At 39.4% G+C, this 25,084-nt stretch overlaps 1 protein-coding gene across 1 annotated transcript in view; it reads left to right on the top strand.

The window, feature by feature from the left end:
• LOC108665564 overlaps positions 1–25,084 on the top strand; it is a 61,804-nt gene that overhangs the window by 35,806 nt on the left and 914 nt on the right. The window contains exon 3 of the mRNA XM_018152336.2: positions 15,873–16,253. Within this exon, the coding sequence (XP_018007825.1) occupies positions 15,873–16,253 (381 nt within the window). The remainder of the gene's footprint in view (positions 1–15,872; positions 16,254–25,084) is intronic.

A 25,084-nucleotide genomic window follows, 5' to 3' on the forward strand; every position in this document is an offset into this window, starting at 1 on the left:
GAAGCGTGTATGGGATACGAATATTCTTTTATTCGTGCATGACACGTCAGCTTATGCATAACATGAATAAGTGCTAAGGAATCGAGCTGTTCTTCATGCATTTTGCATGAACCTCTCATGTCTCCAGCTGTTGGGCGTCATCAATTCTCCGGTCACATTCGTTTGCATCTCTAATTGAGGTATTCTGATGACTTGGCTCTAAACTGATCTACGTTAATGAAATAAGTCAATCGTGTTTATTCAATAAACCCATTTTCATGAATTTAATAAGGAGCTTGACAATTTATCACGGAATTAAATTCTAACTTTTCGAAGTAAGTTACGAAATATTTCTGATATACCTTGCGTCACTTTTTGTGCGACTCCTCGATGCTCAGGTTTTCGTTCGTAAAATTGGAAGTCTGAATGTCCTCGAAAGGTCCTTGCATATGACTGCAAATAACAAGACGCCATCACAGTTCGAGAAAGAATTTGTTGAGCTTCACTAACGTTGATGATTTTTAAAAACTCGATTAATATTTAAAAAACTGAGTCGGAGAATTAACCTATTGACAAAAACGAAGCCATGTCATGCCGCTCCATACTGTGTAATTGAAGTCGATCAAAGCTTATATAGACATTTTAAATTTATAGTTACGCGTTTGCACGAAAGCTCGGAGATAGTGACTATGAAGTTCCCTATAGAGCGATATCACTTCCTTCTTTTTTCGTTGGTTGGAGATCGAAGCTTTAGAAAAGACAATGTATGCGCAGAACCTGCTCTTAGGAATGCCCAGCATCATGTGGCGATAAGGTTCCTCAAAAGCGACCTAAACGTCTGGAGGGCAGATTTATGTGTTGCCGAGACCCCTGCTATCAGATGTGGCTTGCAACGTTGGCCGTGGCACCGCCGCTTGGTTCTTGTTTGCTTAGTAACTGTGAACTTCCTCCGTAGGTATTTTGGATACCGGGATGTGGGATTATTCGACACCCAAATAACTTTTTAATTTCTAAGGTGAATTATTGAGGAGAGGTATCACCGTTATGGTGACATCCGTTATCTTGGATTTGAACATCGAATGTTATCTGGATTCATGATGTGTTTGTTGGCCAACACAACACGCGCATTGATGTGTGTTGTGTTGTTAAGAGACACTTAGATAAATTATAATAGACACTAATAGTTAAATTATAACCAGATATTTCTTCATTCACTCGAAACGTTGATTTATCCTAGGCACTTTCGAATTGTTTTTCATGATACTCGTGTGTCGCTACGTCATGAAAAACAAATTTTTGAATGAAAACATTTCTTTCAAATAAAACCATTGATTTGTTGTTAGCTCGTTTCTTCCAACATATGTCCCCGCAGAACTGCAGGATTCTCTCACTTGAGTTCGATGGTGTTACGTTTCTTGGCTCGCAAAGACCGCAGTCATCTTGACAACAAATAGCGGACTTAATCTGTGTCATCAGATGCTTTCACTTTCTGTGACTTATGGTCGTTGTTATATTCAGTGGTTGCTTTATTAAGTGCCTTATTCGTAACGTTACAATGATAAAGCCTTAAACTTCCATACATGTCAACTAGCGCCTATCTAGGCGCCTTTTCCTTGTGCGTCGCTCGAGTCAGAAAAAATTGAATTTAATTCTTGATGGCGTCGAGAGTCCTATTTTAAAAGAAATTTACCGCGTGCAAGGAAACCTAAATATTTGTTTACATTTTCATTCATGAAAGAGTTTTCATATTTAGTTTACTTTAGAACAACGATTATCTGCCTGAAATGAATAATGCATGCTCTACCTGATTCATTCGCATGCCATGCAGGTTGCTTTTTACCATTGAGGTTTTTCAATGCCAAACCCTGTGATTCAGTTTCCTACACGCGAGATTTGGAGTCAACAGGTTACGTTATTAAACATGTAATCAAGCGCGTGTTCACCAAAATATCAAGAATTTTTTAAGTTACCGCTGTCAGATATTTCTGTAACAGAAGACAATAACGTATCTTCGACCCATCCAGACATGTGTTCACAAATTATTCCATCTTATAATAAGCAAAATTGAAATACACGTATTAAATAATGACGTTCTTTCTCGATTTGTAGATATACGATGACGTTCTTTCTCGATATGTAGATATACGATACGAAGTGAACGAATCGAAGTGACCAAATCCCTCAGAAAGACGTGCTACAAACGTAACAAAGTAAACGCGTGTTAATGAGTTTGTGAAAAGGGAAAGCGATAGAATATAACGACTGTGTTGGAGGAAGTTGAAAACAGAGACAGAAAGGGCATCGTCGGTTGGGAAAATTTATGAAGCAAACGAAGGTTAAAAATTTATTGACGAAGTGTGACGAGAGCAGGGCTTAGGAGAAAATGACGGAGTGAGAGTACGAGGCAGGGCGTGATGGAACTTAAGTTAGTGGGAGAGAGAGGGAAAGAATGACCGCGCGGGTGAAGTAACAGTGTGGGGGAAAGAGGAAGCTAGAAGGCCGGATATACTGATCTTGTGGGAGAAAGGCCTGCAGAGTAAACAAAAGAGAGGGGAGTGTGATTGAGCGGGTGCGAGAAGGAGGCAAAAAGTGTGATAGTGAGACTGTTTGGGGAGAGAAGTTGACAAAAGAGGAGGAAAATTAACGTGTGCGCGTGAAAGAGAGTAAGAGAAGGAGACATGGAGAAAGAGAGTTGCAAAATGATTGAGTGGGTAAGAAAAGAAAGGCGGACAGAAGGATAGACTGCCGTGTGTGGCGAGATGGAGGCAAGCGTAGAGAGAGAATGATAGTGTGATGAATAATAGTGTATAGTGAGATAGACAAAGAGGTGAAGAGAGGAGAAGGGCAGAGAGAGGAGAGAATGACCGAGTGTGAGAGCTGAGGGGGCGGGAGCAAGGGAGTGGGGGACCGGGTGGAGGGGCAGCGTGGGAGGGGGCGGTGGGTGGTGCTTGTGTATCCGGTGAGTTAGGGTGTTGGTTCCCATCCGCCTACAGCATGACACGCTAGCTGTGGTGGGCAGCGGGCTCATTATGCTCGCCATGTGTAGCGTGATGCGCATGCTGGTCATGTGTAGCGTGACGCGCATGCTGGTCATGTGAAGCGTGATGCGCATGCTGGTCATGTGAAGCGTGACGCGCATGCTGGTCATGTGTAGCGTGACGCGCATGCTGGTCATGTGATGCACACTTGCCATGTGTAGCAAGACGTGCACACTTGCCATGTGTAGCAAGACGTGCACACTTGCCATATGTAGCAAGACGTGCACACTTGTCATTTGGTGTGTTCCCAAACAGCTTATGTCTTCCTGTGATTGACATGGGCATTCTTCTTTCTATACGGATTCGGATTATCAAGCAAGCATAACAGTGAAATTTCTCAGGAAATGTATCGTTGGATTATTTCTATGAAAATTTAGCTGAGTTACAACGTTCTTTTTTTTTCTGAAGTATTTACAAGTGCTACTGCGCCTTACTCATCTTCGTACTTGTGTACAAAGGTGCTCCCGAAAAATGACACCGAATGCTGTCAATCCGCAAATTGGTTTAACGATGTTTACTCCTGATAGGATTAATCCGGGATTCCATCTGCAATTTATTCAGTAGCCTGCTGACGGATGTTTTCTAAAGTGTCTTGACACTTATGAGGCTTAGTGTCATGCAAACTCGGTTCGATGTCGTAAAAACGCATTCAAATGTATGGACGTTGCAGAGTGCAGACTGAAGGATTGTTCTGCCGTGTCGTGTCAGTGTGCGGGTTGCCGCCGTGTTGTGTGGGTGGGTTGGTAATGTCTCTTCCCAAGGAGACCGTTCGCACGTGAAGTTCTGTTAGGTGCAAGCATCTTCTTCTTTCTTGACATTTAATGAGAATGAACTGTGTGTTCAACTTTTGATCGTTAAGAACCTTATCGTTGGTAGATGCCAGAACTCATTCTACTTACACAGTAATGAGTGTCTTGAATGAATTTGTTACTGATTGCACTTTATTTTAATCGTGTGCACAACGAGTTTGTGTGCTGGACAAATACTCTAATGTGTGTAGTGCGACCTACACTGCAGGGAGCAAACATCGCCTCACGTTTCGCGTGGTCTATGCAATTTGAAAGCAAAAGTGGATTCAGGTAACTCCTTCAAAAGATAGAAGCGACCCGCGTTCAGCTACTATCTCAGCATTCTTCACAATAAATATTTTGAATTAGGTAATTAAAGTTTTTTGGATTTCAAATAAGTACTCATGAAATCTACAGGATACGTAATTTATTTGGTGAATAACAAATGAGCTCGTCCTGCTCATATTTGTGTTTATATTTTCAAAGTTGATATGAAACAAAGTTATATTTGTTGAAGTTAGCACTGGTGACTGCAATGCTGCGCAAGGAGTGATCCTAGAGTCAACCCTGCAGACGCCTGGAGTCCTGAGTGCAACGTTTGCTCCTTCATGCTTCGGAAATATGGCCGGAAGCGTGAACTAAATTAAAGTTAATCGATGCTTAAGATACGGCCTCATATAATCCTTCAGTATTTATGTTTTATCTTTTGTTTGTGTTGGATACAAGCAATGATACATATGTCTTGAGTTTGTACAACTTATTTGCGCCGCAAGCGACTAGCTGGGGTTAAAATCATATATTGTTGCCGTTGCCCCGGATGTTCCCGACACTGAATGGACGATAAGTTTGAAACTTAATTCCTTGATATAACAATAGTTTTTGGTACTGAACAATGTTCTTACAATTTGAAACATGTGAGACTACAATATTAATTAAAAAACAGAGGATGCTGTAGACATGAGGCAATAATGAACAATGCTCAATTGTTGATTGATTTCTTTTCACCGGCAGCATTACCTCACCGATTGACTCATCTAATAAACCTCATCTAATAAACGCGAAGTAAGCCGGTACATGTTCACTGCTTGCGTTATTTTGCTGGTGGTTTTTGTTGACTTAAAGACCTGTTACGTACAATAACACGTGCCATTCCCCCCATATAAAATCCTATTAAGACCTAATTCAAAGTTTAATGTTCTACCGTGTTCAGTATGAATGTATTTTCCAGGAATAAGTGTTCTGAAATTTTGAGTTGGAACGCTTGATTTCACTCCATCAAGTGTTTGTGCGATAATTAGACTATTTTGATTTTCACTATAATCACTTTCTTCGTCGCCTTTGATAAAATTTATTGAGTCAGTAACAGCATTTCGTCTTTTGCCAGTGTTCGACTTTTTGAGGTTAATGACGCTAGTCCCATTTCTAAATTGTACCAGAAAATTTTTAGTGCTTTTGGAATTTACTTGTTCTTGTGTTGATATCAAGTGTAATATCATTTTCTCGATATAAGCGGTAGATCACCGAAATAAATAACGATTTAATAATCTTAAATTTTAAAGAAATGATATAGTTTTATGGCACAAAGTTTACGTGAAGGGAAGATTGCCTAAATTTCAATCATGGTGCTGGATAAGAGTCGCCATAACTCAGAAGTAACTTTCGGTAGAAAGTTATTGATGTGCGACGTAGTAAGAACAGTGAGCAACAGTAGCACCAAAAGCAGCAATAGTTCCATGAGTAGCGCAAACAGTTTTTCTACGAACAAAAGCAATTATGGCTCTCTTTACAGCAGCAGTCGTAGCAGCAGCAGCAGTAGTAACAGTGACCTCTACCAAGGAGGGATCTTTAGACGCACTCTAGCTGCTGTCGCTAACATTTCTGCTGGTGAATTTCAAGATGATCTCCAAGTAATGAAGACCTCCGTGTCACCGGCGGTTGACCGCTCTGATAAAACCACTGACAAAGCCTGTGGCTTTCATGGCTGCGTCGGCACCATCAGGGATACTTACGTTGGTCTCCGGAGTGACACTTGCGGGCCCCTCGTCACCGTGGCTTCTCCCGCAGTCATCACTGAAGGCGCAAGCAAATTTTATGTTCGAATCGCGGAGAAGAAAAAGAAGCGGCAGTGCGTAGGAGGTGAGTTTAATTCAAAATTAGACCGTAAGCAAAAGCGCCAAATAGTATCGTGGACCAGGTAATTGTCCTCGCTTCGTTTATTTAGTACAGATGATATTAACTGACAAACCTGTTATGTTATTTTGACCCACAGTCAAGAACGCTTTGACGCGCATGCATTGACCGTCTCAAGAATTTATGAATGAATGAATGAGAAAATTGGGTCAAAATATTTGTGTTAACTATGTTCTCTAACTCAAATGTATGTTGTCGTTTTACATTCAGCTGCAGCGCGAGTAAAATTGCTGAAACTAATAATGCCTTTTTGTTTTGACGAATTATCACACAGTAGCTTGTTAAGAGTTTATTGGAAGCCTTTTTTATTTCACTGTTGCTGCAGCTTATCGAGTAATCATTCCGTTGATGTTCAACGAGTATTTAGGTGCCTCAATCGATTTTCGACCCAGACGGTTGTAGGCTGAGCTCATCAATTGATATTCGTGCACATATGACTAGTGTATTAATTAGCAGATGTTCGTTAAAGAACCCCAGCGTGTCGTGGGCGCTCGCCCGCTCTGGTGATGTTCACAGCAAATGGTGGGAAACAGAAAGCGACGAAAGTAAATGTGATGTATTTAAGTTAACCATGCACAAACTTTCCTCAATAATTAGCTCAGTAAGTTAGAGCAGCTGAGCTTTTGGTACAACATACTGTAAATATTTCATGGGTTTCTTCACTTCCCTGCTGGTACATTCATGGCTTGGGGTAGGAGGTTAAGAAAAATTGGCCGCTTTTTGGAGAAGATGATTGCTTAATATAGGCCTGTTTACCATAGATCACTTGCATGTGCTTAACTAAAGCATATGCGTTTATTTATTATGTTTATGTATTATGTTACTCAAACAATCGACCGACTAAGACAACAAAGCGATGCCGGAAAAATATCAAGCGGTAGACGATAAAGATTTTGTTATCTATATTAAAATAAGACAAAGCGATAAATGCTCTTTCGTCTTTAGATGCAAGTAAAATTCTAATATTTTGTATTGAAATAATCCCACATTATTGACAAAACTTATCACAAAAAATTGTTCATGCTATCAATTAAATTGTAACCTATATTTTATTAGAATTCACAAGAAATAAAAAGCTGTCCTCGAACGTTTTCCTTATAAAAGAAGGCATCTATTCGCTGTTGGTCCTTTCTTAGTTTCGCTCCGAAGTATATTGATGAGCTATCACGAAAATCTAAGCGAGGTCCTCAAGTATTTATTAAAGAGCTCGGCTTGTTAGTTCGTCGTCGCATTGTATAGAACAGCGCTTATGTACGATGCTCATCAGCTCGGAAGGACGCTCGCTATCGACTAAACGCCGTACACTTCCTGCACGACGTGAACTGCTCTTTGCCGGTCCTACGGTGCCGTGTTCAGGTTACTCCTCCGGCTGCGCCTGCTCACTTGTCATGTCATATGTGAGAGCCATCACTATATTAATTGACAAATAAATCATTCTGTCATTCATTAGTTTTTTTCCATTAGTCATTTGTTTTTTATTCTTGTCATCAAGAAGATCGTAGATCAGCGATGTGTGTTGAAAGTATTTTGATGGCTGATTTAGTGCGAGTCTTGGCTATTCAAATTTACTGTTGAATTTAGGTATTTTGCTTCTGTGTTTGAATACTCGCGTGGAAAGATCGATCGTAATATAGGCGTTGCATTTATTGTATTATTTGAAATACTATTAGAGTTTCTTAAAGCTGCTTGACAGAGCTTATTTTTACTCCGATACGCAGCTAGTTTTTTCTCCCGTTTGAAAAGAAATAATGTTTACGTTTACGGTAACAACTGATTTTGACGTCCTGAATTTCCCGTTGACTATTATTTTCGGCCGGCTGCATTTCAATGCCACATTACGCTGAGTTACGACGTCGCTTCTTCTGTAGGAGACTTAATGCGTGCGTTCGGTTTTATTGATGTACAGAGCAAACGAGTCGCTCTTGTTGCAGGTATGCAGGGAAGAATGCAGGAAACTTAAATTTCCACGGCTTCCGGAACAACAGTTACTTACCTAATGACAATCATGCATGCACAACTGAATGGTAGCTTGAATCGAAGTTTTCTATGAGGAATATTCTGATGATTAAACAGTGAAATAGCTACATAATTAAATGTAGTGTGTGTTAAATGCAGTGTGTAATCAGTATCGCACTGCATGACTTTATGAGAACACGCTAACTTTACATTATTAGGACCGATGGTGATTGATTATTTACTTTGTTGGGATAATTTTTATCCTGAATTTTTATTCTCATTACATAAAAACTTTGTATATATCGTTATAGATGACAAGATGAGCTTACACGAAAACTCATGAAAAAAATAGAATCAATGGGCTTTGATGATTACTTGAATGTTTTTTTTTGTTGTTTGTGGTCGCCAGCGCCGTACGACGTAAATCGCTGAGCACATTTCAGGTCGAGGTCTTGCATTATCCGACTGCCGTGACATGGTTAAATTGGACGGACCATCGCGCTAGCGTGCCTGCCATGTCTGATGCTGGCTAGGCACGTATGGATACAGCTTTGCTCAATGTATATGCGCCTCAAAGTTACAATCTAGCAACGGGTTTATTTTCACTCGTCGTTGAGTTTATCTGGTGCTCGCATTGTGTATTCAAACCAAATGGTAGGTTACTACTGACACGTCATGAATTGTATTCTTCTGAAATACTTCAGGACTGCGTGTATAAGAGTATTTTGGAACTTATGCATAAAAAAAGCCTTGCTCCTCAATTCCCGACGAAAATATTTTTTCTTATTATAAAAAAGAGTATAATATGTAATGTATAATATTTATCTTGGACTCTCGTCGAAGTAGAGTCTAAAGACAAAAAAAATTTTCGAGCGCCCATTGTTTATTTTCCTGTAATTGGTTTGTGTGTGTGTGTATGTTATATATAGAGTGTGCATGTAACCATTTGCTTCGGCAAGAATGACCCATTTTTTCACAAGCTTCCTGCAGCCACGTAATTGATTACCACTACGGGTTTTGAGCCTCACGCTCCACGTGATAGTTCTTTCTAACTGTCCAGCTATTCATCTACCACGCTAGCTGGCTGCAGCTATAAATTGCATTGTCTTCAGTGACCGTTATGGTACCGAAGCATTGAGTGCATTGCCTTGCTCATCAGCGTATCTTAAGCTTCTTCTTCTTCTTTACTGCCTGACGGATGTCATTCTTGGTCAATTGTGTTCATCGTTGTTTTGGTGTGTGAAGCTTTATTATCAAGTCTTGGACGCTAACATCAGATTTTTATTACTACGTAGAAGGCAGAACCTACTAGACACTAGTCAAGATGATGGCATTCTAGATCCGTCGCTAATTCAATACATAATCATCAAATGTGATTGGTGTGTTGCATTATTGTGTGTTCACAGCCGGGCTCCGAAGTTTTCTAATTCCGAATACTCTATAGTTAATTGCAAAGTTTATCCAATAAAATTCACGAATTGTCCTCATCGTTTTATGTTTTTTCAACAAGTTTAATCATTAACAACTCTAGTGATTGACCTCGTGCGAGATCGACAACTGATTTACGAAATTTATTAGTCACAAAGTTTATTCAAGTTGAGAAAAAGTTAAAAGAGTTCCAGATTAGCATTGATGTGATTACAAATGTATATACTTTTTTTCAAGAACTTATCGGGTTTCTTAATAGCAGCTTTTTTGCTCTAGATTTCTTTGTTCAGTGGCATGCACTCTATTTTACGACGAAAGATAATTTTTGATATTCAAGGTCTGAATTCGGGTTTCCCTACAGCCTACACTTTTTTCTTCGTTAAGTGTCTAATATTGTGGACGAATAATTGCAAATTTTTCAGATGTTTTTGTAGGAAAGGAGGATATTTGTTTCCGCCGCGTTTCTTCGAGGGTTTTCATTATATGCTCAATCAGTATTATATAGTTCCCATGCAAAATGGTATGCGTTGTCGAATTTACGCTGTTTGAAAGTATTTATTAGTGTAGAGTTTCTAATCGCTCCCTGCACCCAGTGTCGGTCGTCAAGGGAAACTCTCTTGGGCGCGGAAATGGAAAGAAATTATGACTGTCATCATCACGAAACTATTATCAAGTTTCTGGGAGCCCGTGCATCTGGCTCTTTAGGTCAGGTTTCAATAACGGCGCCCTCTTGAGTCAGACATCCTGCCACTCTCTTAGACGAAGTTTAAACGGTTTTTAGCCATATCTTATGGCATCAGTAGTCTTTGTATTTCCTATTCTTATTTCTTAGCAAGAAATAAAAAGTAGGTAATAGTCATTACTGTGTATTTCCGTGAATGATTGCTTCTTTTACTCATAAGTTTGTACTTTTTTGTGCACATGCGATCTGCTTGTTCCTTTCCTGCTCTTAAAATCCTACTTCTGTTTCTATTACTTGTAATTGCATTGCTTCAACTTTTTCTACATTTTGTTTGAACTTCCTGGAATGATACCGGGGACTCAAACGCTTCTCACTCTGTATTTTCCAGGTCCATTTGCACTGAATCTTTTGAAATCGTTAAATTTTACCTGGAACGTTTAAAACATTTTGTGGCATTTGAGTTCTTCCAGTAGTCCTTGCACATTGTGGCTTGAAATGTATTTCCAGGAGCAATAGAGTGCGATGTGTTGTGTACCGACAAAGAGGATCGTGACTTAGGCTGCCACGCCGGGACTCGCTCTGGAGCTGCAACCGTCCTATTACATTGTTGTGCGAGCGTCTTGTTGTTTCTTGCTTCATCCTTCCTCTTGCACGCATCTTATCCTCCGTTATGTTCAGTCTGTGGACAGTGTTGATGCTGAATGTACTCTTGCAGTTATTGCTATTCCATCTTAATGCCACTATTGATTATACTAGGTCCTGGAAGCAATTTATTTAAAAAAAAAATGTTCTCGTTCTCTTAAAATGTTTTCTCTTAAAAAATGTAGAACGTGGTCGCTTCTTTGTGACGCCTTGCTGTATCGTAAGGTCCTCATATGCAGCGCATCACTAGATCATCAAAATCTGGTGCTTTAAGAGGATAAATATGCAAAATATATATTTTATATTCCTTAATCGACTGTTACGGCATTGAATACCTGTCAGAATTTTACGCATTTGTTGAATTTAATAATTTTATTGAGAATAATAATGAAAGTTGATTGTGAGGATGGTCGGCAATTGGGCAAATTTTTGTTTGTGCATGTCTTATATCGTACAGTTATTTTTTATACCCCATCATAACTCAGCAATGGTTATTTGAATTTTCTTTGCGATTTACTTGCAATTATTTTTTTGCTTTGAATTCCAAGATAAACTAAACTGAACTTCAAACACATATATAATTCTGAAATAAACATCTTGAAATGCAAAGTTCTGAAAAGCGGGGGAATGGGGATGTTAAAAGGATTAGACTGCGTTTTGGGAGCTTGATGTTGTAGGATGTTGAGCGATATTATTCATTCTACAGGCTCGAGTGTAAAAAAGTGGCAATTTTGAATTCGCCAATTTTTAACATCAACTTTACATAATCATTAATAATATAATTTAAATAGTTTTAGTTTGATGGAACAAATCACTTTAAACTTGTCAAGGTTTTATGTTGCAGTTATATAGTGTAAATTTGTATTACTTTCATACGAGAAGGAAAAGTGCAAGCCTTATAGAAATAAATTAATTCAAAAGGGACGACGGCACCTTGCGCTCAGAGAGGAGAACTACAAGTAACCACATAAACGACTTTCGTCGCTGCGCACTCAGATGAAAGCAACATTCTTTTGAGAAGTCTCATTTTGAAGCTGCCGGAGCATTGAAGTATTCGATGTGCTCTTGCTTACATAATGGAATCCATTAGTAACTCTTACCTGCAAATTTAACGTCCGTACCGATGGTTGAAAACTAATGTGTTTCAATCAATGCATTTATATTTTCATGCAGATTGTGATTTTTATGCAGTTTGACAGCAGATTGTGACAGAAACGTTATATGAGTTCTAAGTATGTGAATGGCCACAACAAACAGCACAGACACGTTGCGAATTGCGTGTCAGCAAAACGACATTTGAGTAAGAATTGACGAGGCTTCAGTATTACAACAATAAAAACCTTACCACTTCGAGGTTCGTTTCCGCGTAGATAGCTGGACAAAGTGGACATGAGAGCCGTTGACTATTATTGTCTTCGAGTGAATAGCGATCAGCGTTTAGACTTTGGCTTGGACTAAATCCCATAACTTCCACCAGCCGTCTCGTCCTTGTTGGAAAAAGAGGGAAAGGGTGACGCGTAAAGCGAGTCTGCTTCGTAATTACCACGGCGACATTGGCTATGCCCATCCAGGCGTCTCTCATAGCTCTGTGTCTCACCTGACAGATGCAGGCCGAAGCGTTCCCAGGCCCCTAGATAACTTTCGACCTTGGGTCCTTTTGATTTGTTTCTGTTTGCGGGGTGTCGGTGTCTTCGTCAGTCGTGAGAACTCTTATGTTTGCAACTCGTGATGTAATTGTCTGGGGTAAGTGATGTTCGTAAGTGTTGTATTTCGTTAAATTCCCTAATTTGAGCTGTAGAAAATTTAGCCAAGCAATTGTTACAGACTCAGAGCAATGTTTTTTTTGAACAGGCCAATCATTTAACTGCTTGAACTTAATACGGTATGAGCTTTGAGAGAAACGAGTACTTCATAATCGTTTAGGGAAACGTGAATTCTTTGCAAACGTGATTTACATCGTTAATTCATGTCGAGTCGAGTAGGTTATATTGCTTTGCTATATCTGTACAACCAGCAAATCCAAGTTACTGCATTGCCTGAACCAATAATAATATCTTGAGTGGTTGCAGTTTCCTATTACATGCGCCCTGAGCAACTCCAACTTTTGATTGGATTCCGTGGATGGCGGCCTTCAAGGTCGTCTCTATGATTGCCAGCCGTGAAAATTCACAATTTATTCTCACTGTAATTGTCATCCAGGAAAACATTATACACATGGGATCGCCGCAGGCGTAGGCCTGGGAAGGACCTCAAGTTGCCTGTGCACATGCTCCTCTGTAGGTGACTCCACGTTGAGGAGGTTAATCCTGGAAATTGTGCCAACAGTTTGCAGTCCTTGGGTGATGCTTCACTGTACATATCACCTGTCACTGAGTGGTCGTTGGGAAACACGTATGTCTTCTGACTGAACTGAAGTTTCATTGGACGTTTTCAAAGACAAAAGTGGTGACGTTTGGGGAAATACATTTGTGGTCAATCCATTGTTTACCAAGTCTTCAAATTTAATTAATGTCTTTCTTGGCCGACTGCTTATTTTTAATCAAATAGCATGTGTTATTTTGCGACGGAAACACCAACACTGAGAAGCAGTTTCTAAATTTTACTGCGCACGCAGAAACGTTTATGCAGGGCCTTGCCGTGGTCATATCATGCACGCGTTTAGCACGTTAATCCGCACGCGCTGCTTGGCAGTTTGTTTCGAACGTGTTGACTACGTGATCCTTTACTTAATGTTACACCAAATTGCTCTGTAACATTTCTGACACGAGTTTCACTTTCTTGATTAATTGCCGACTGCGCTTTGCGTGATACAGACACATGCCCTGCCAACTCTGTAATGTCATTACTGCAATATAATCGCGGCGGGCAGTGATGGAAATAACCGTTTATCTTTTACATACATCGATGGCTTTACTGGTGCTTGATATTTTTCACGAAAAATTTATAATTAATATCTCAATGGTGTAAAAATGGTATGACAACCGGAAAAAAATTGCCTGAGCTATGTCTTCAAAACTATTCGAGTAACTATAGAATTGTTTGTATTACATTTTTAAAGTTTCATGTATGGAAAAACGTTTTATTTGTCCTATTTATATTATATGAAATATTATAACGTAAATTATGCGGAAAACGAGTGCATTGTCGTGTACAAAAGATCGAGGAAAACTTTCATCTCGCATTTCGATTCAATTAGCCAAGTTGGCTAGAACATCGGCCGCAATACTTCAAGTTACAAATATCTTAATTCGTCCTGCGAACTCCAGTATTGGCGCGCTGGCAGCCGTTGTGATGGCGTGGAGATTGCACGTCTCTGCACCACGACGTTGCGTAAGTGAGAACTTGCACGTACAGGCTGCGCTATTTCCTCCAGTTCGGTGCATGACAAGTAAAGAACTACGTAATCTTCTCTTGAGTTCTTACTTTAAAAGCAGATTAAATTTAATAGGGGAGACTTTTTCCATCGCTTGAAGGCAACACATTCTCGTCATCATGTGAATAATTTTGTGCCGGCAAGAAGGACTGTGTGGCAATTTCTGTTTCAGGTTAATTTTTTCTTGCACTCTCCTCGTTTCCGGTCTAAATTGAACGAATCTTTTGCTCATAAACAAATTCAAATTAAACTGTCTCTTCAAATTGTCTAAAATTTCCATTGGTGCATATCCAGAGAACAACATTTTTATCTCATGTACCTCATCAGTATATCCAAGTTTACATTTTTTCTCAGTGCCGTAACCGGTTGAAAACAGCTTCTATGAATGGGCCACTTTGTTTGATTACATGTTACATATTTTTTCATAAAACTGATTTCGTCTTGTGATTTGACTTAACATAGATCTAAAGATAATTCAAGGTTAGTTTATTTCTATTAGCAACAGTTTTTTCTTGAGATAAAGTCTTCGGAATAACCTATACTCTCGAAACCAGCTTCGGTCATCGTCGAGAAAGAAATAGATGGCAACTCTGTCAACACTTTCTGCACTCATTGACTCTTGTTAGCTTGCTCTAGACGCTCGCTGTTCTAAGCGAGTTTTGCAATTTTTGACCTAAAAACTTTAATTTAAGACCTCGCGCGCATATATTGGGTGTGCACCATTGTAGTCAAAGACTCAGTTGGGTTTAAACTTTACTTTTCGATGAAAATTCGTCTAGATGTTTTGTTATCTTTGGATGCCCAGAGTTACTCCATGTTATTCTGATTCAGATCCAGACTCTTGATTTTGTTACACAATTTGCATTTTCGTTTGACGTTTAAATATTAATATGTGGATAATCCTTCGAGGCATAATTGGAAAAACGTTGAGTTTGGAGAAATGTCATTTAGGTGGATATATGTTAAGTTAGAGGATTTATATAAGAAATTTTAGGCTAGCCTGCGCTCGGTGTGGCAGAGTGGTCGAGATCGCCATGTAAGAAGATTTGAGAGTTGGGGGCTTGAAATCCGCAGCTATTATTTATGGAAAACAATTAAAGAAAAAAAATTTGGCCGAAATCGGGAACATGGTCGGGCGGTGAAGAATCGGTGACAGGCCAATGACCAAAGCTGACACCATTATATTATGTTATTATAATATATACCGGTGAGAGCCTCTGCGGATGTTAATAGCGGCCAGCAAACTCAGTATGATAGTAAATCGAAATTTAGTCGAGCCAGTCATTAGTGAAAAAAGGTTGTTTGTTTTATTTAATTTATTATTTAGCGTTGTAATTCAAATCAGTATGATTTAGATAAGTCGTTCCATGGTTGAATTATTTAATTCAACCATGAGTCGTTCACTCTGCTTTATGGATGAAAATGCCAAGAAAAATACCGTAGTTCTGCATAGCATAGTAACGTTTTCTCTGAATCGAAATACTTTTTGACTGGCGTAGTAGAAAACGATGATTTTTTTTGGCAGTCTTCTTCAATTACCATGTGGTAAGAAGTAATCACGATGTTCAGAGAAGCTGAATTCATTAATTTTCAGGTATTCAAGGAAGTTGAATTAATTCTAAAAATTATATAGTATGAATTGGACTTTGACATATTTCGTGGAGTTGATTTATTCGTTGTCTATATTCAATGATTTGTCTTCTTTTGTAAATACTGATCTAATATTTTTATTATTACGGTAATTATCTTAGATATTTTCACCTTGAAATGCATAAGACTTTCGTATTTTCTTGCAGTGCACGAAGGATTGCTACGCTGTCACTCCGGCCGTTCTTGCACAAGCGTTCCTGATACAAAACCGCCACCCAACTCACCTGTAGACTCAGCTCACAAATCTGAACTTTCGGCGAGTGTTAACAGCTCTAAAAGTTCAGACTGTCGGTGTTCGAGAGATGAACCACTTGAAGACCATTTACAACCTAACGCTCGGCAACAAATAACTGCAGCCAAAGCTTCGTCTCATCCAGTCCCGGCGATCACCGATCATTTGACGACCGTTCGCTCTACGGCAATTCGCGCGCGTCGCGGGAGAGGACCGAGCTGGAGTGCGGGTTCTGTGCAACGGTCTGCCTGTGATACCTGCCCTTGCCATCGAGCTGCCAGACCGCGCTCCTTCAGTGAGTACAAGTCTTTTCATTTTTAATCTGTCCTCTCTGTTCGTCAGATTAAAACAGAATGATCAATTTAAATCTGATGATAAATTGATCATTAATCGACTCAATTTTTTTACGAATCCAACTTCGTACAGTTAACATAACAAATGAACAATAAGTCCCATGGCATCTCGAGAAAATTTATGTTCTGCACAAATGGTGTTCTAAATTATTTGAAAATTCTAAGATTGAGCAGTTCAATCAGGTTTGGTCTCCCTCTCAAGTCCCACCAACTAAAGCATTTGTAGAGGAATCGTCCTTGTACCCTAACATGAAAAGGACGTATGATTCTGATCTCATGTACCTCATCAATTAGATACCAGATCGAATCACGGTATAGTGGCTGGTCCCCGTCAAATACATCGTACCTTCACTGCATTGAGAGTTTTTCATCATGGATCCCGTTGAATCATTTACTACGTTAGGATTTGAGAAATCGGGCTTGCTTACGACATATTATCACCAAGTCCCGTACTGCTAATGTCGCGACGTTGTCGTGAAGTTCGTTTTGGTTCGTCAGTTATGGGAGTGGAGCGACTGACCTTTCCTTCGTGGCGTCGTTTCAACATGTCTGTGTTGCTTCCGATGGATCTCCTGTTCGAGCTTCCCAGCGCCGTTCAGTGTGAAAAATGTCACAGTGCTTTGTGTCACAGTACTCTCGTTACCCAATATGCTTCATTGATACAAAGTGGCGGTGGTCGGCTTGCTCTGTTGTTAATGTCACTTTATGGTGCAGCTTCATTGAAATCATGCGGGCGACATATGATGGTTCATGATCACTTATCTTGATTAGCTGATATGTGCTAGTACATACATTTCCCTGTATTATTTAAGTTATGTGAACTGATCGTTTAGACTTAAAGATACGCAGAGACCTCAAGTTTATTTGCAACTTGCAGCTGAACTCGGCGGTGCTTGTGATAGATATAATCCAAGTGTTATAAGATTTCATTTGAAAATATTTAAAACGAATTAGTGTGATTTAAAATACAAAAAATGGCGTTGTATCAACATTCCGTTTTAAAGTTTCAAGGACCGCTTAATTTTTTCCAATAAATAATCAATCGATCGAATAATCCAATACTAAAAATGTAAAATTTTTGTCCAAATCTTCGTTTCTCCCGCTTCGGAATGTTTCGTAATTCTTTCACTAAAAATGTGGATACGCGCTATAATAGCCCATATACATGTATATTCACAACCCGTGGCTTCCTTCACACACATGAACAAACTTTTTCTTATTTCTAATACTTCTGGACGAGTGACGTGTTTGGCGTGGCTCGGATTCATGATTACAAGTCGACGTTTTTGTTGGATCCAAGATACTTTAGTTCGATCACAAATATTCGATTCGCGAGTTGGTTTTGTACTCAAATTATCAAATAATGCACCAGCTCTCCGGAGTTAAGGTGCCTTTGAAATGAATCGTTTTTGATGAGTTTCTAAATTGAGTATTGCATCTCCTAGTGTTTGGTTTGTTCATTGTAAATCACCAGTATAACACATTTCTAAAACGGCATAGTTATTCGAAATGTGGAGTCATTAAGTTTGAAACGATTGTCTGAGTTTTTATCTTCATAAATTGCTTGTCCAGCGTGATAACAAAAAAATGTATTGCAGCACATAAACGTTATCCAATTTATAAATGCAAGCGCTATACTTTATTTAAAAAATAAGATTTAAATGACTTCGTTGGGAAGTATTATGAAATCGCTGACAAGTTGCATTGCCATGTTGCATGAGGTAAATGTTTCAGTTGTGATGCTGCTGGCGATAAAAACCTGTTCGTAGTTATAGCGGCAGCAATTCTTCCTCATTTTCTCTAAGGTCAGCAATTAAGTGTTTTATTGAGATCTGCTCAAAGTTGGGAGCTCAGTTTTTCGCCGTGGATTATTGCACTCGTGTTGTTAAGATTTTCAAGTGATTCTGCAGCGGACTAAGTGATTTTGCACGTATTTTTGAAGACATAATTTTGCCTAGCGTCTCAAATTTTAGTAATTGTGTTTTATTCGCTGTTATTAACTATGAAACATTAAACCTTTAAGATTAATTGATTTTTGGTGTACATGGGTTCGGAGTAATTCGGGTTTGCCCACTATCGACGGACGGTAAATCTACATTTATTTTAATCTTATTAAATTTCTTGAAGCTTGCTGACAAATTAGGCACAATATTCAGCCGCTGTTCTAGCGTCTCATCGGTTCCTTCGTTCGCTGTGTTCAACAGACATGCAGACGTCCCCTGTGACCTGTGCATCATTAGTGTTGCTCTTCCTGCCCAACGTTCCTGATAAATAATTACGTTCAAGACCGTCAGGTGCTGAGCGTTGGTTGCTAGGCCACTTCCAATCTGCCTGCGAGCATTCGCTTTAATGTATTCGTTTATTCTCCACCTTCGCCTGATTATAATGTATGTCATCTCTCTAGAGTTGTTTCTTGAATATAATTTAATACTTTGAAATAATTTAATCCTGAATACTTATTTTAGGATTTTTGGATTTTAATATCTCAAGATACGTGTCATTTACGTTATTTTAATTTCCTTGACTTGTTTTTCATTTTGTTTGCATTATCAGTTGCGCTTTCTAATTTGTTTTCTCGTCGCTTGAAAATTGAAATATTTTTTTTATGCAGCACGATATTTAATTGTTGTTGTCTGAACGTTGAGCGGAACTTATTTTAATTTTTATATATCTTCGATGTTTACGATGTGAACATGTTATATAAACTCATAATATTGGATGAAAATAAGTTTAGGTTCAAAGCAATGAAAATTTTTTTATGTCTGATTACCATTCCTAAAGTCAGAAGGAAATACAGAGAATTTTATATTTTTTCCTAATAAAGTAATACGAGTAGTTATAAAACGATAGACAACTTGCAGGTTTACTTCAAGACTTGATCAAATATCAGCTCAAAGCTTACGTATGTTTTCACGAGTACAGCGTTAGTGGCCGCGCTACTGGCGAGCTTTGGTTGCGCTTGCAAGCAACAGCGGCGAGCGCGCGACCTCGGCACACAAATGCCAAGGCCGGCGTGAGGAAGTGGGGGTAGCAGCGGTAAAAACAGCTGTATGCAGCGCCTGCATCTGGAACAGCGGTAAAAACAGCTGCATGCAGTGCCTGCATCTGGAACAGCGGTAAAAACAGCTGCACGCAGTGCCTGCATCTGGAACAGCGGTATAAACAGCTGCATGCAGTGTCTGCATCTGGAACAGCGGTAAAAACAGCTGCATGCAGTGCCTGCATCTGGAACAGCGGTAAAAACAGCTGCATGCAGTGCCTGCATCTGGAGCAGCGGTAAAAACAGCTGCATGCAGTGCCTGCATCTGGAACAGCGGTAAAAACAGCTGTATGCAGTGTCTGCAACTGGACCAGCGGTAAAAACAGCTGCATGCAGTGTCTGCATCTGGAACAGCGGTAAAAACAGCTGCAACAGCTCCACTGCTGCATCTTGAACATCGTTGAAATAGCTACACATCTCTAATGCCTGCACCTGGAGTAGCGGGTGAAACAGTTGCAACAGTGTCAATGGTGGAACCCGAACAGCTGTAAAAGCAGTTGCAATAGTGTCAGAGGCTGCATTTGAAACAGCGGAGAGAAAAAAAAGAAACAACATGCTGTGTCAACGGCGTCACTTATAACAGTGGTAGAAACAGTTACAATATTAGCAGTGGCTGCGTTTTCTGACAGTGACAAAAACAGCTACAACAACGTGGCATTTCACCGTGGGCTAACAGCAACAACGGGTGCAGTAGCTGTGGCAACAGCTCCAATAACTTCTTCTTAAATAGCGGTAAAATAGCCGAGATCGAAGTGGTATAGCTGCTGCAGTAAGTACATCTTGATCATCGGTAAAAACTACTGCTATAGCATAATGATAGTACAAATATTATTATTGTAATAAGCATTCATCGTGACGTCTGGTTCAAACGAACTTCAAAGGTACGTCATACATAAGATTAATAGCAAGTGAAAAATAAATAGGCATAAGAAGGGATGTGAACGGATAAAATGACTATAAGCACTTGATTATAATAGGCTCAACAATTAGCAGACGGTTACAAATGCCGCGGGGATATGATACCAGCCATAATTGAATTAATACAACCATGATACCTGCTACATCGACAGCCTCTGTAGCTGTGGTAAATATAGCTGTGACCGCTGGTAAAGCAACAAAAACATAGACACAACGAACACGTACTGGTAGCTGTAAAAACAGCCGCTGAAAATATTCCGTGAAATAATTGAAGGCACGGGTTAAAAAAATATTTGGCTTTGTTAGTTTGGAGAGATTCTGTAGTTGATCAACGGTTAAAGTAAACGGATGATCTGCCGGTTTAGTGAGATTTTTTGTTTGCCGTAAATTCGTATACTTTGGCGATAAATGGTAAATTTTTCATGTATACGGCAATGCACGTCATAAGTTCTTATGTTGGCTTCTTTTGATTTTCAGTTTGGTGCTAAGTTTCTCCAATATTTTATATGCCGCATACTCGGGCTTACGAATTTTAATTTACGCTGTAATAATAAGAACAAAATATCCAGTTGTGGTGAAGTTGTGGAAATTTTGCTCCCATCCATTTATTTGTGATGTACAGGGCCATTATGAAAATTTTAAGACTTATAAGACTAAGAATTGTATTTTATTTAGAATTTATAAGACTTAAGACTAAGAATTTTAAGACTTATAGAGGTGACCATGTAAAACTTAGCGTTTTTTTCTTTCCAAAAGTACGTTTGTTGGGCATTTAGCTAAAACACTAGAAATTTATGCAAGTAAATATATAGATATCTTTTTTTATTCGCCTGCATGTGCAGCATGCGAACGCCGACGTTTCCGAATGAAACGCTCCGCCTCTATCAGCTCGACTATCTTATTCGTTTAATTTTTCCCTGCATTCTATGGATGTGTTTTGAATCTGTCTTAACGTGAACCGAGATGCTTTCGCAACTTCCATCCCAAAACATTTTTCAAAGTAAATTTTCAAATCCGTATAACATTTCTTGTCATGAGGTTTGTGATAGAAGTGTAGCGTAAATTCTTTCTCTGATAAAACGAAGCTAGAATTCATCGGTTCAGTTTGCTCATTGCAAGAATGATTTTCTGTTGGTTTTATGTCATTATCGGTGAGACGGTGGACCGTTTCTGTAATTTCAGGCATGGCTGCTGAAGTCCATAGCTGCTGACCTATTTTGGGCGTTCTTTCAGAGCAGCGCTTGTTGGTCTGAACTCATCCGCTTATTAACTCCGCGGCGCTCGCCATTCCAACTTAAACTCAAACATATTTTGCTAAAAATGTAAACAAATTTGTCCTCTGCAGCATGCTATTCCCCCCTATGCTTTGTGAACAAAAGAAAATACTTAATTGTGCTGCTTCTCTGGACGATTTAATTTCTTTTTCAACACTGGAAGCACGGTGAGGTCAAAATGTCCTCAATTTGCACGTTAAAATAGGTAGAACATGTAAAGGGTTACTTCATTGCCAAGAAATGTTGTGACTTTTATTCTTTCATTATTATATATCTAATTACTTTCTAACAATTTGATACATCAATTGCATTTAGTACACTTAAGTACTCTTTCTCCATGCACGATGACGTCATTGTGAACTCATGCTACATATACTTTGATTTTATTTCTGCACAACATCATATCAACGCAAAAAACGTTATAGTTACGTGTTACAAAACTGTACACATTAGTAGCATTGTGTTCAGACTTGTCAGAACAAGTTTGGAGCGCGTTTCATATGTAACACGATGACAGGTGTATTGAACGAACAGTATAGGTACTCCTCCTTGCATAGTAACGACATGCCGCGAAAGACGCCTACCGACGCTCAAATTAGAAACTGTTTAGCTTAAAGTTAATAAAATTAGCAATTAAAATGATATTTTATTCATCCAATGGAGGTCCGGGGGTAAAAGAGACTTATTAACAATTTTTAAACCCATGAGGTTAAAATAACCTCTCACAATGTTTCAAGGTGGTGTACAACTGCCGTGCTTCTATAGTGTTAAACACATCACATTATTTCAATCTTAACCTGATCACCAGCCAGGCTTTTCTGGGTTATTTCGAAGGAAAATACTTTCCAATACTTTTTTTCGAACTTTTAAATGAAATATAATTTATCTCCGCGTACTCTTTGAAAAAAGTTAAACGTATTATTTCATGTATAGAAATCTCACCGACGATAGGTATATAGCTTGCTTTCAATTTTCACAATCTCATTTAATTTATTGAATCATCTATGGTAATTGTATGTTAGGGTTCTGTTCGCCCCGAGTTTCCACGTGGTGCTACGTTCAGATCCGCCATGCGCTGCTGCAGTAAAGAGCGCTTGACACAAACTGCTTTTTCTGGCGCTGTCAACCTTTGGTTTGATCTCTCCGCTTGCAGATCGCCCATTGCTGAGCTCGTATTTTGCTAGAGATCAGCTCTCTCATTTGCTCTTGGCTCACTCATGAATGTATGCACATATAAACGTAGACCCCACGAACGTTAATCGTTATTTGTGGACGAGACATGATCACAACGACTGACAGATACGGCAACTTCTGCCGCTGCAAGACGCATGCGTGACCGGTCTGATCTAGGTGCGCCGGACCTATGCCGAGTCACTATTATAAAATGATACCCATGCAATGTAAACTTTCGCTTATTACGCTTGAATGATTGAGTTGATTTTGTGGAGGCTAAGTAGTTTACGAGTTTGATAATGACCGCTTTTGGTGTGTTCTCGTGGCTAACTGCTTCCAACCATTTCTTCGTGAATCGTGGCCTCATACTTTGCAATGTGTATTGCATTTGAAACACGGCTTGAGTGATAATGTTTCCTGCTTGTAATCATTGTTTAAAAAAGTCTACCATTGTTTACATACCTTCTGAATAAAATTATGTATTAAATTCGCGTTCTTCATCCCGTTCTTCTACATTGCATCCCTCACAAAGAAGGCAAAATTAGAGAGGCGTGCATACCAGCAAATCGAGCTAGACAATTGAGGTGTTCGGAGTTCGTTGTTTTGCTTTGGATTTCATTGCACAAGAAAAGGCAAATAATTGGAGCCAAGAGCTGCCAATGTCGCGTGACGGTAAGAGCATCACCCCGTGACTGCTGCAATGACTTCTGTTTATCCGGCCTGCCAGCCGCTGCTGTCATTGGCTGCCGACTCTCAGGTGCCACAGCCAGGTAGTTAGTTGGGCTCCATCAGCCGCGGTGCGAGGGTGTGTGGTGCTCGGTGCGGTCCCTCAGCACCTGTCTTTCATTCCAGTGCGTCAATCCGCGAAGTAAAAAATATGTGCTGTTATGCTCTTCTGCATAGATTTGCCAAATGACAACTAACTGGTGATCTTATTGCAATTCTTCATTTGGAGATATATTTTAGAACTCACAGAATTTCAGTTGATTGCATGTGTAACGGACCCTGGAGATTGTTCTGGTGAAGTCCCATGTCACGATAATCTTCATATTGCCTGCAGCCCGATCGTGACTTGCCCATCGTCGCAAGCCATATATCGTTTCCAATTGAATATTTGCTCATGGCTTGATGAGGGAATTGTCTTTGCTTGATGCGGTATTTTTGGTGAAAGGTATTTGTAGTTTTTTATTTCTGTTACTATTTTGCATAAAAATTAGCGTGAATTCTGGATACTAATTAGCTTTAAGTTCTAGTTTTGAGTAGTTATTAGTAGATAGATTTTGTGTTGTCTGACCGTGACGTGACGTAACCAATCTCAAGTCCAAAAGTTGTGTATCAAAATGTTGCACTGAGTCCGTATGGAATTTTCGATCGCTTACTGAAACGCCTGAATAGCGAAGCCAAGGGCGCACAGGCGCGCTACATGTTCAAGCGACACCGATGCCTCGTTGATTTGAGGGCTTAAATGAGAGCACAATCCTTGTAGCACAAGTCTTGCGTGTGATCCAATCAAACCTTTATTCGAACGAGCGGTCTGAAGGTCAAATTGAACTCTATATAGTGCCAATTCCATATGCTTAATGTTATCGAAATGCGTTGTATCGGAAGGACTGTTCCAAGTGAAGTTGAGTCACTAGGAGGTTTTATTCAATATATTGTATTCATTCAATATTATTGTATATTGTATTATGTTATGTTATTGAACAAAATATTGTTCTAATCTGTGCCCCTCGGCTATTGTCTTTCATATAGTGTTTATAGTTTTCTATTTGGTTTTAATGCCTTCAGGGAGACTTATTGTTGTATTATCATTCATTAACAAGTGAATAGGATGCAAATTTTACGCATTAACAACTTTCGTTGCAGCATCGTGCCGCACGAAATCTATTCGTGCTGCGACCTGAGGCAAAGATAAACTCACGGACTAAATTTTATTCTTCAACTATTAAGCTGTACTCATAATTGTAGTCACAGTCTAAGATTTTATTTCATTTCAAATGATTAAAGTAGTTACGGGCTCTCACGTGATCAGTGACGCAGATTGTTAGTTTCCTAATATGGAGGTTATTTATTGTTTCAAATGTCGCTTGTCGAGCGCAGCGGAGCGAGCTCATGCTAGCTAGCTCGTGAGCAGATCTGTACTGAGTTTTTGTCAACGCTTCCAAAAACTTCCAATATTTGCTGGGTGGGGTCTCCGCTGGTGCAAATAAATAACGAAGCCCTTTGTTAGAATTACTCCGGATTTAGCGAGTGTGTTTTCAGTTACAGTTCTTCCTACTCTCATAGACTCAAAACATTGCCACTTGCGTTTACTTACCGATGAGCTGTGACTATCGTATGTTTTTACCTTGCACTCTAACACAGTACA

This window comes from Hyalella azteca, unplaced genomic scaffold (genome assembly GCF_000764305.2).
Source record: "Hyalella azteca isolate HAZT.00-mixed unplaced genomic scaffold, Hazt_2.0.2 contig10368, whole genome shotgun sequence".
NCBI classification, from domain to species: Eukaryota; Metazoa; Arthropoda; class Malacostraca; order Amphipoda; family Hyalellidae; genus Hyalella; species Hyalella azteca.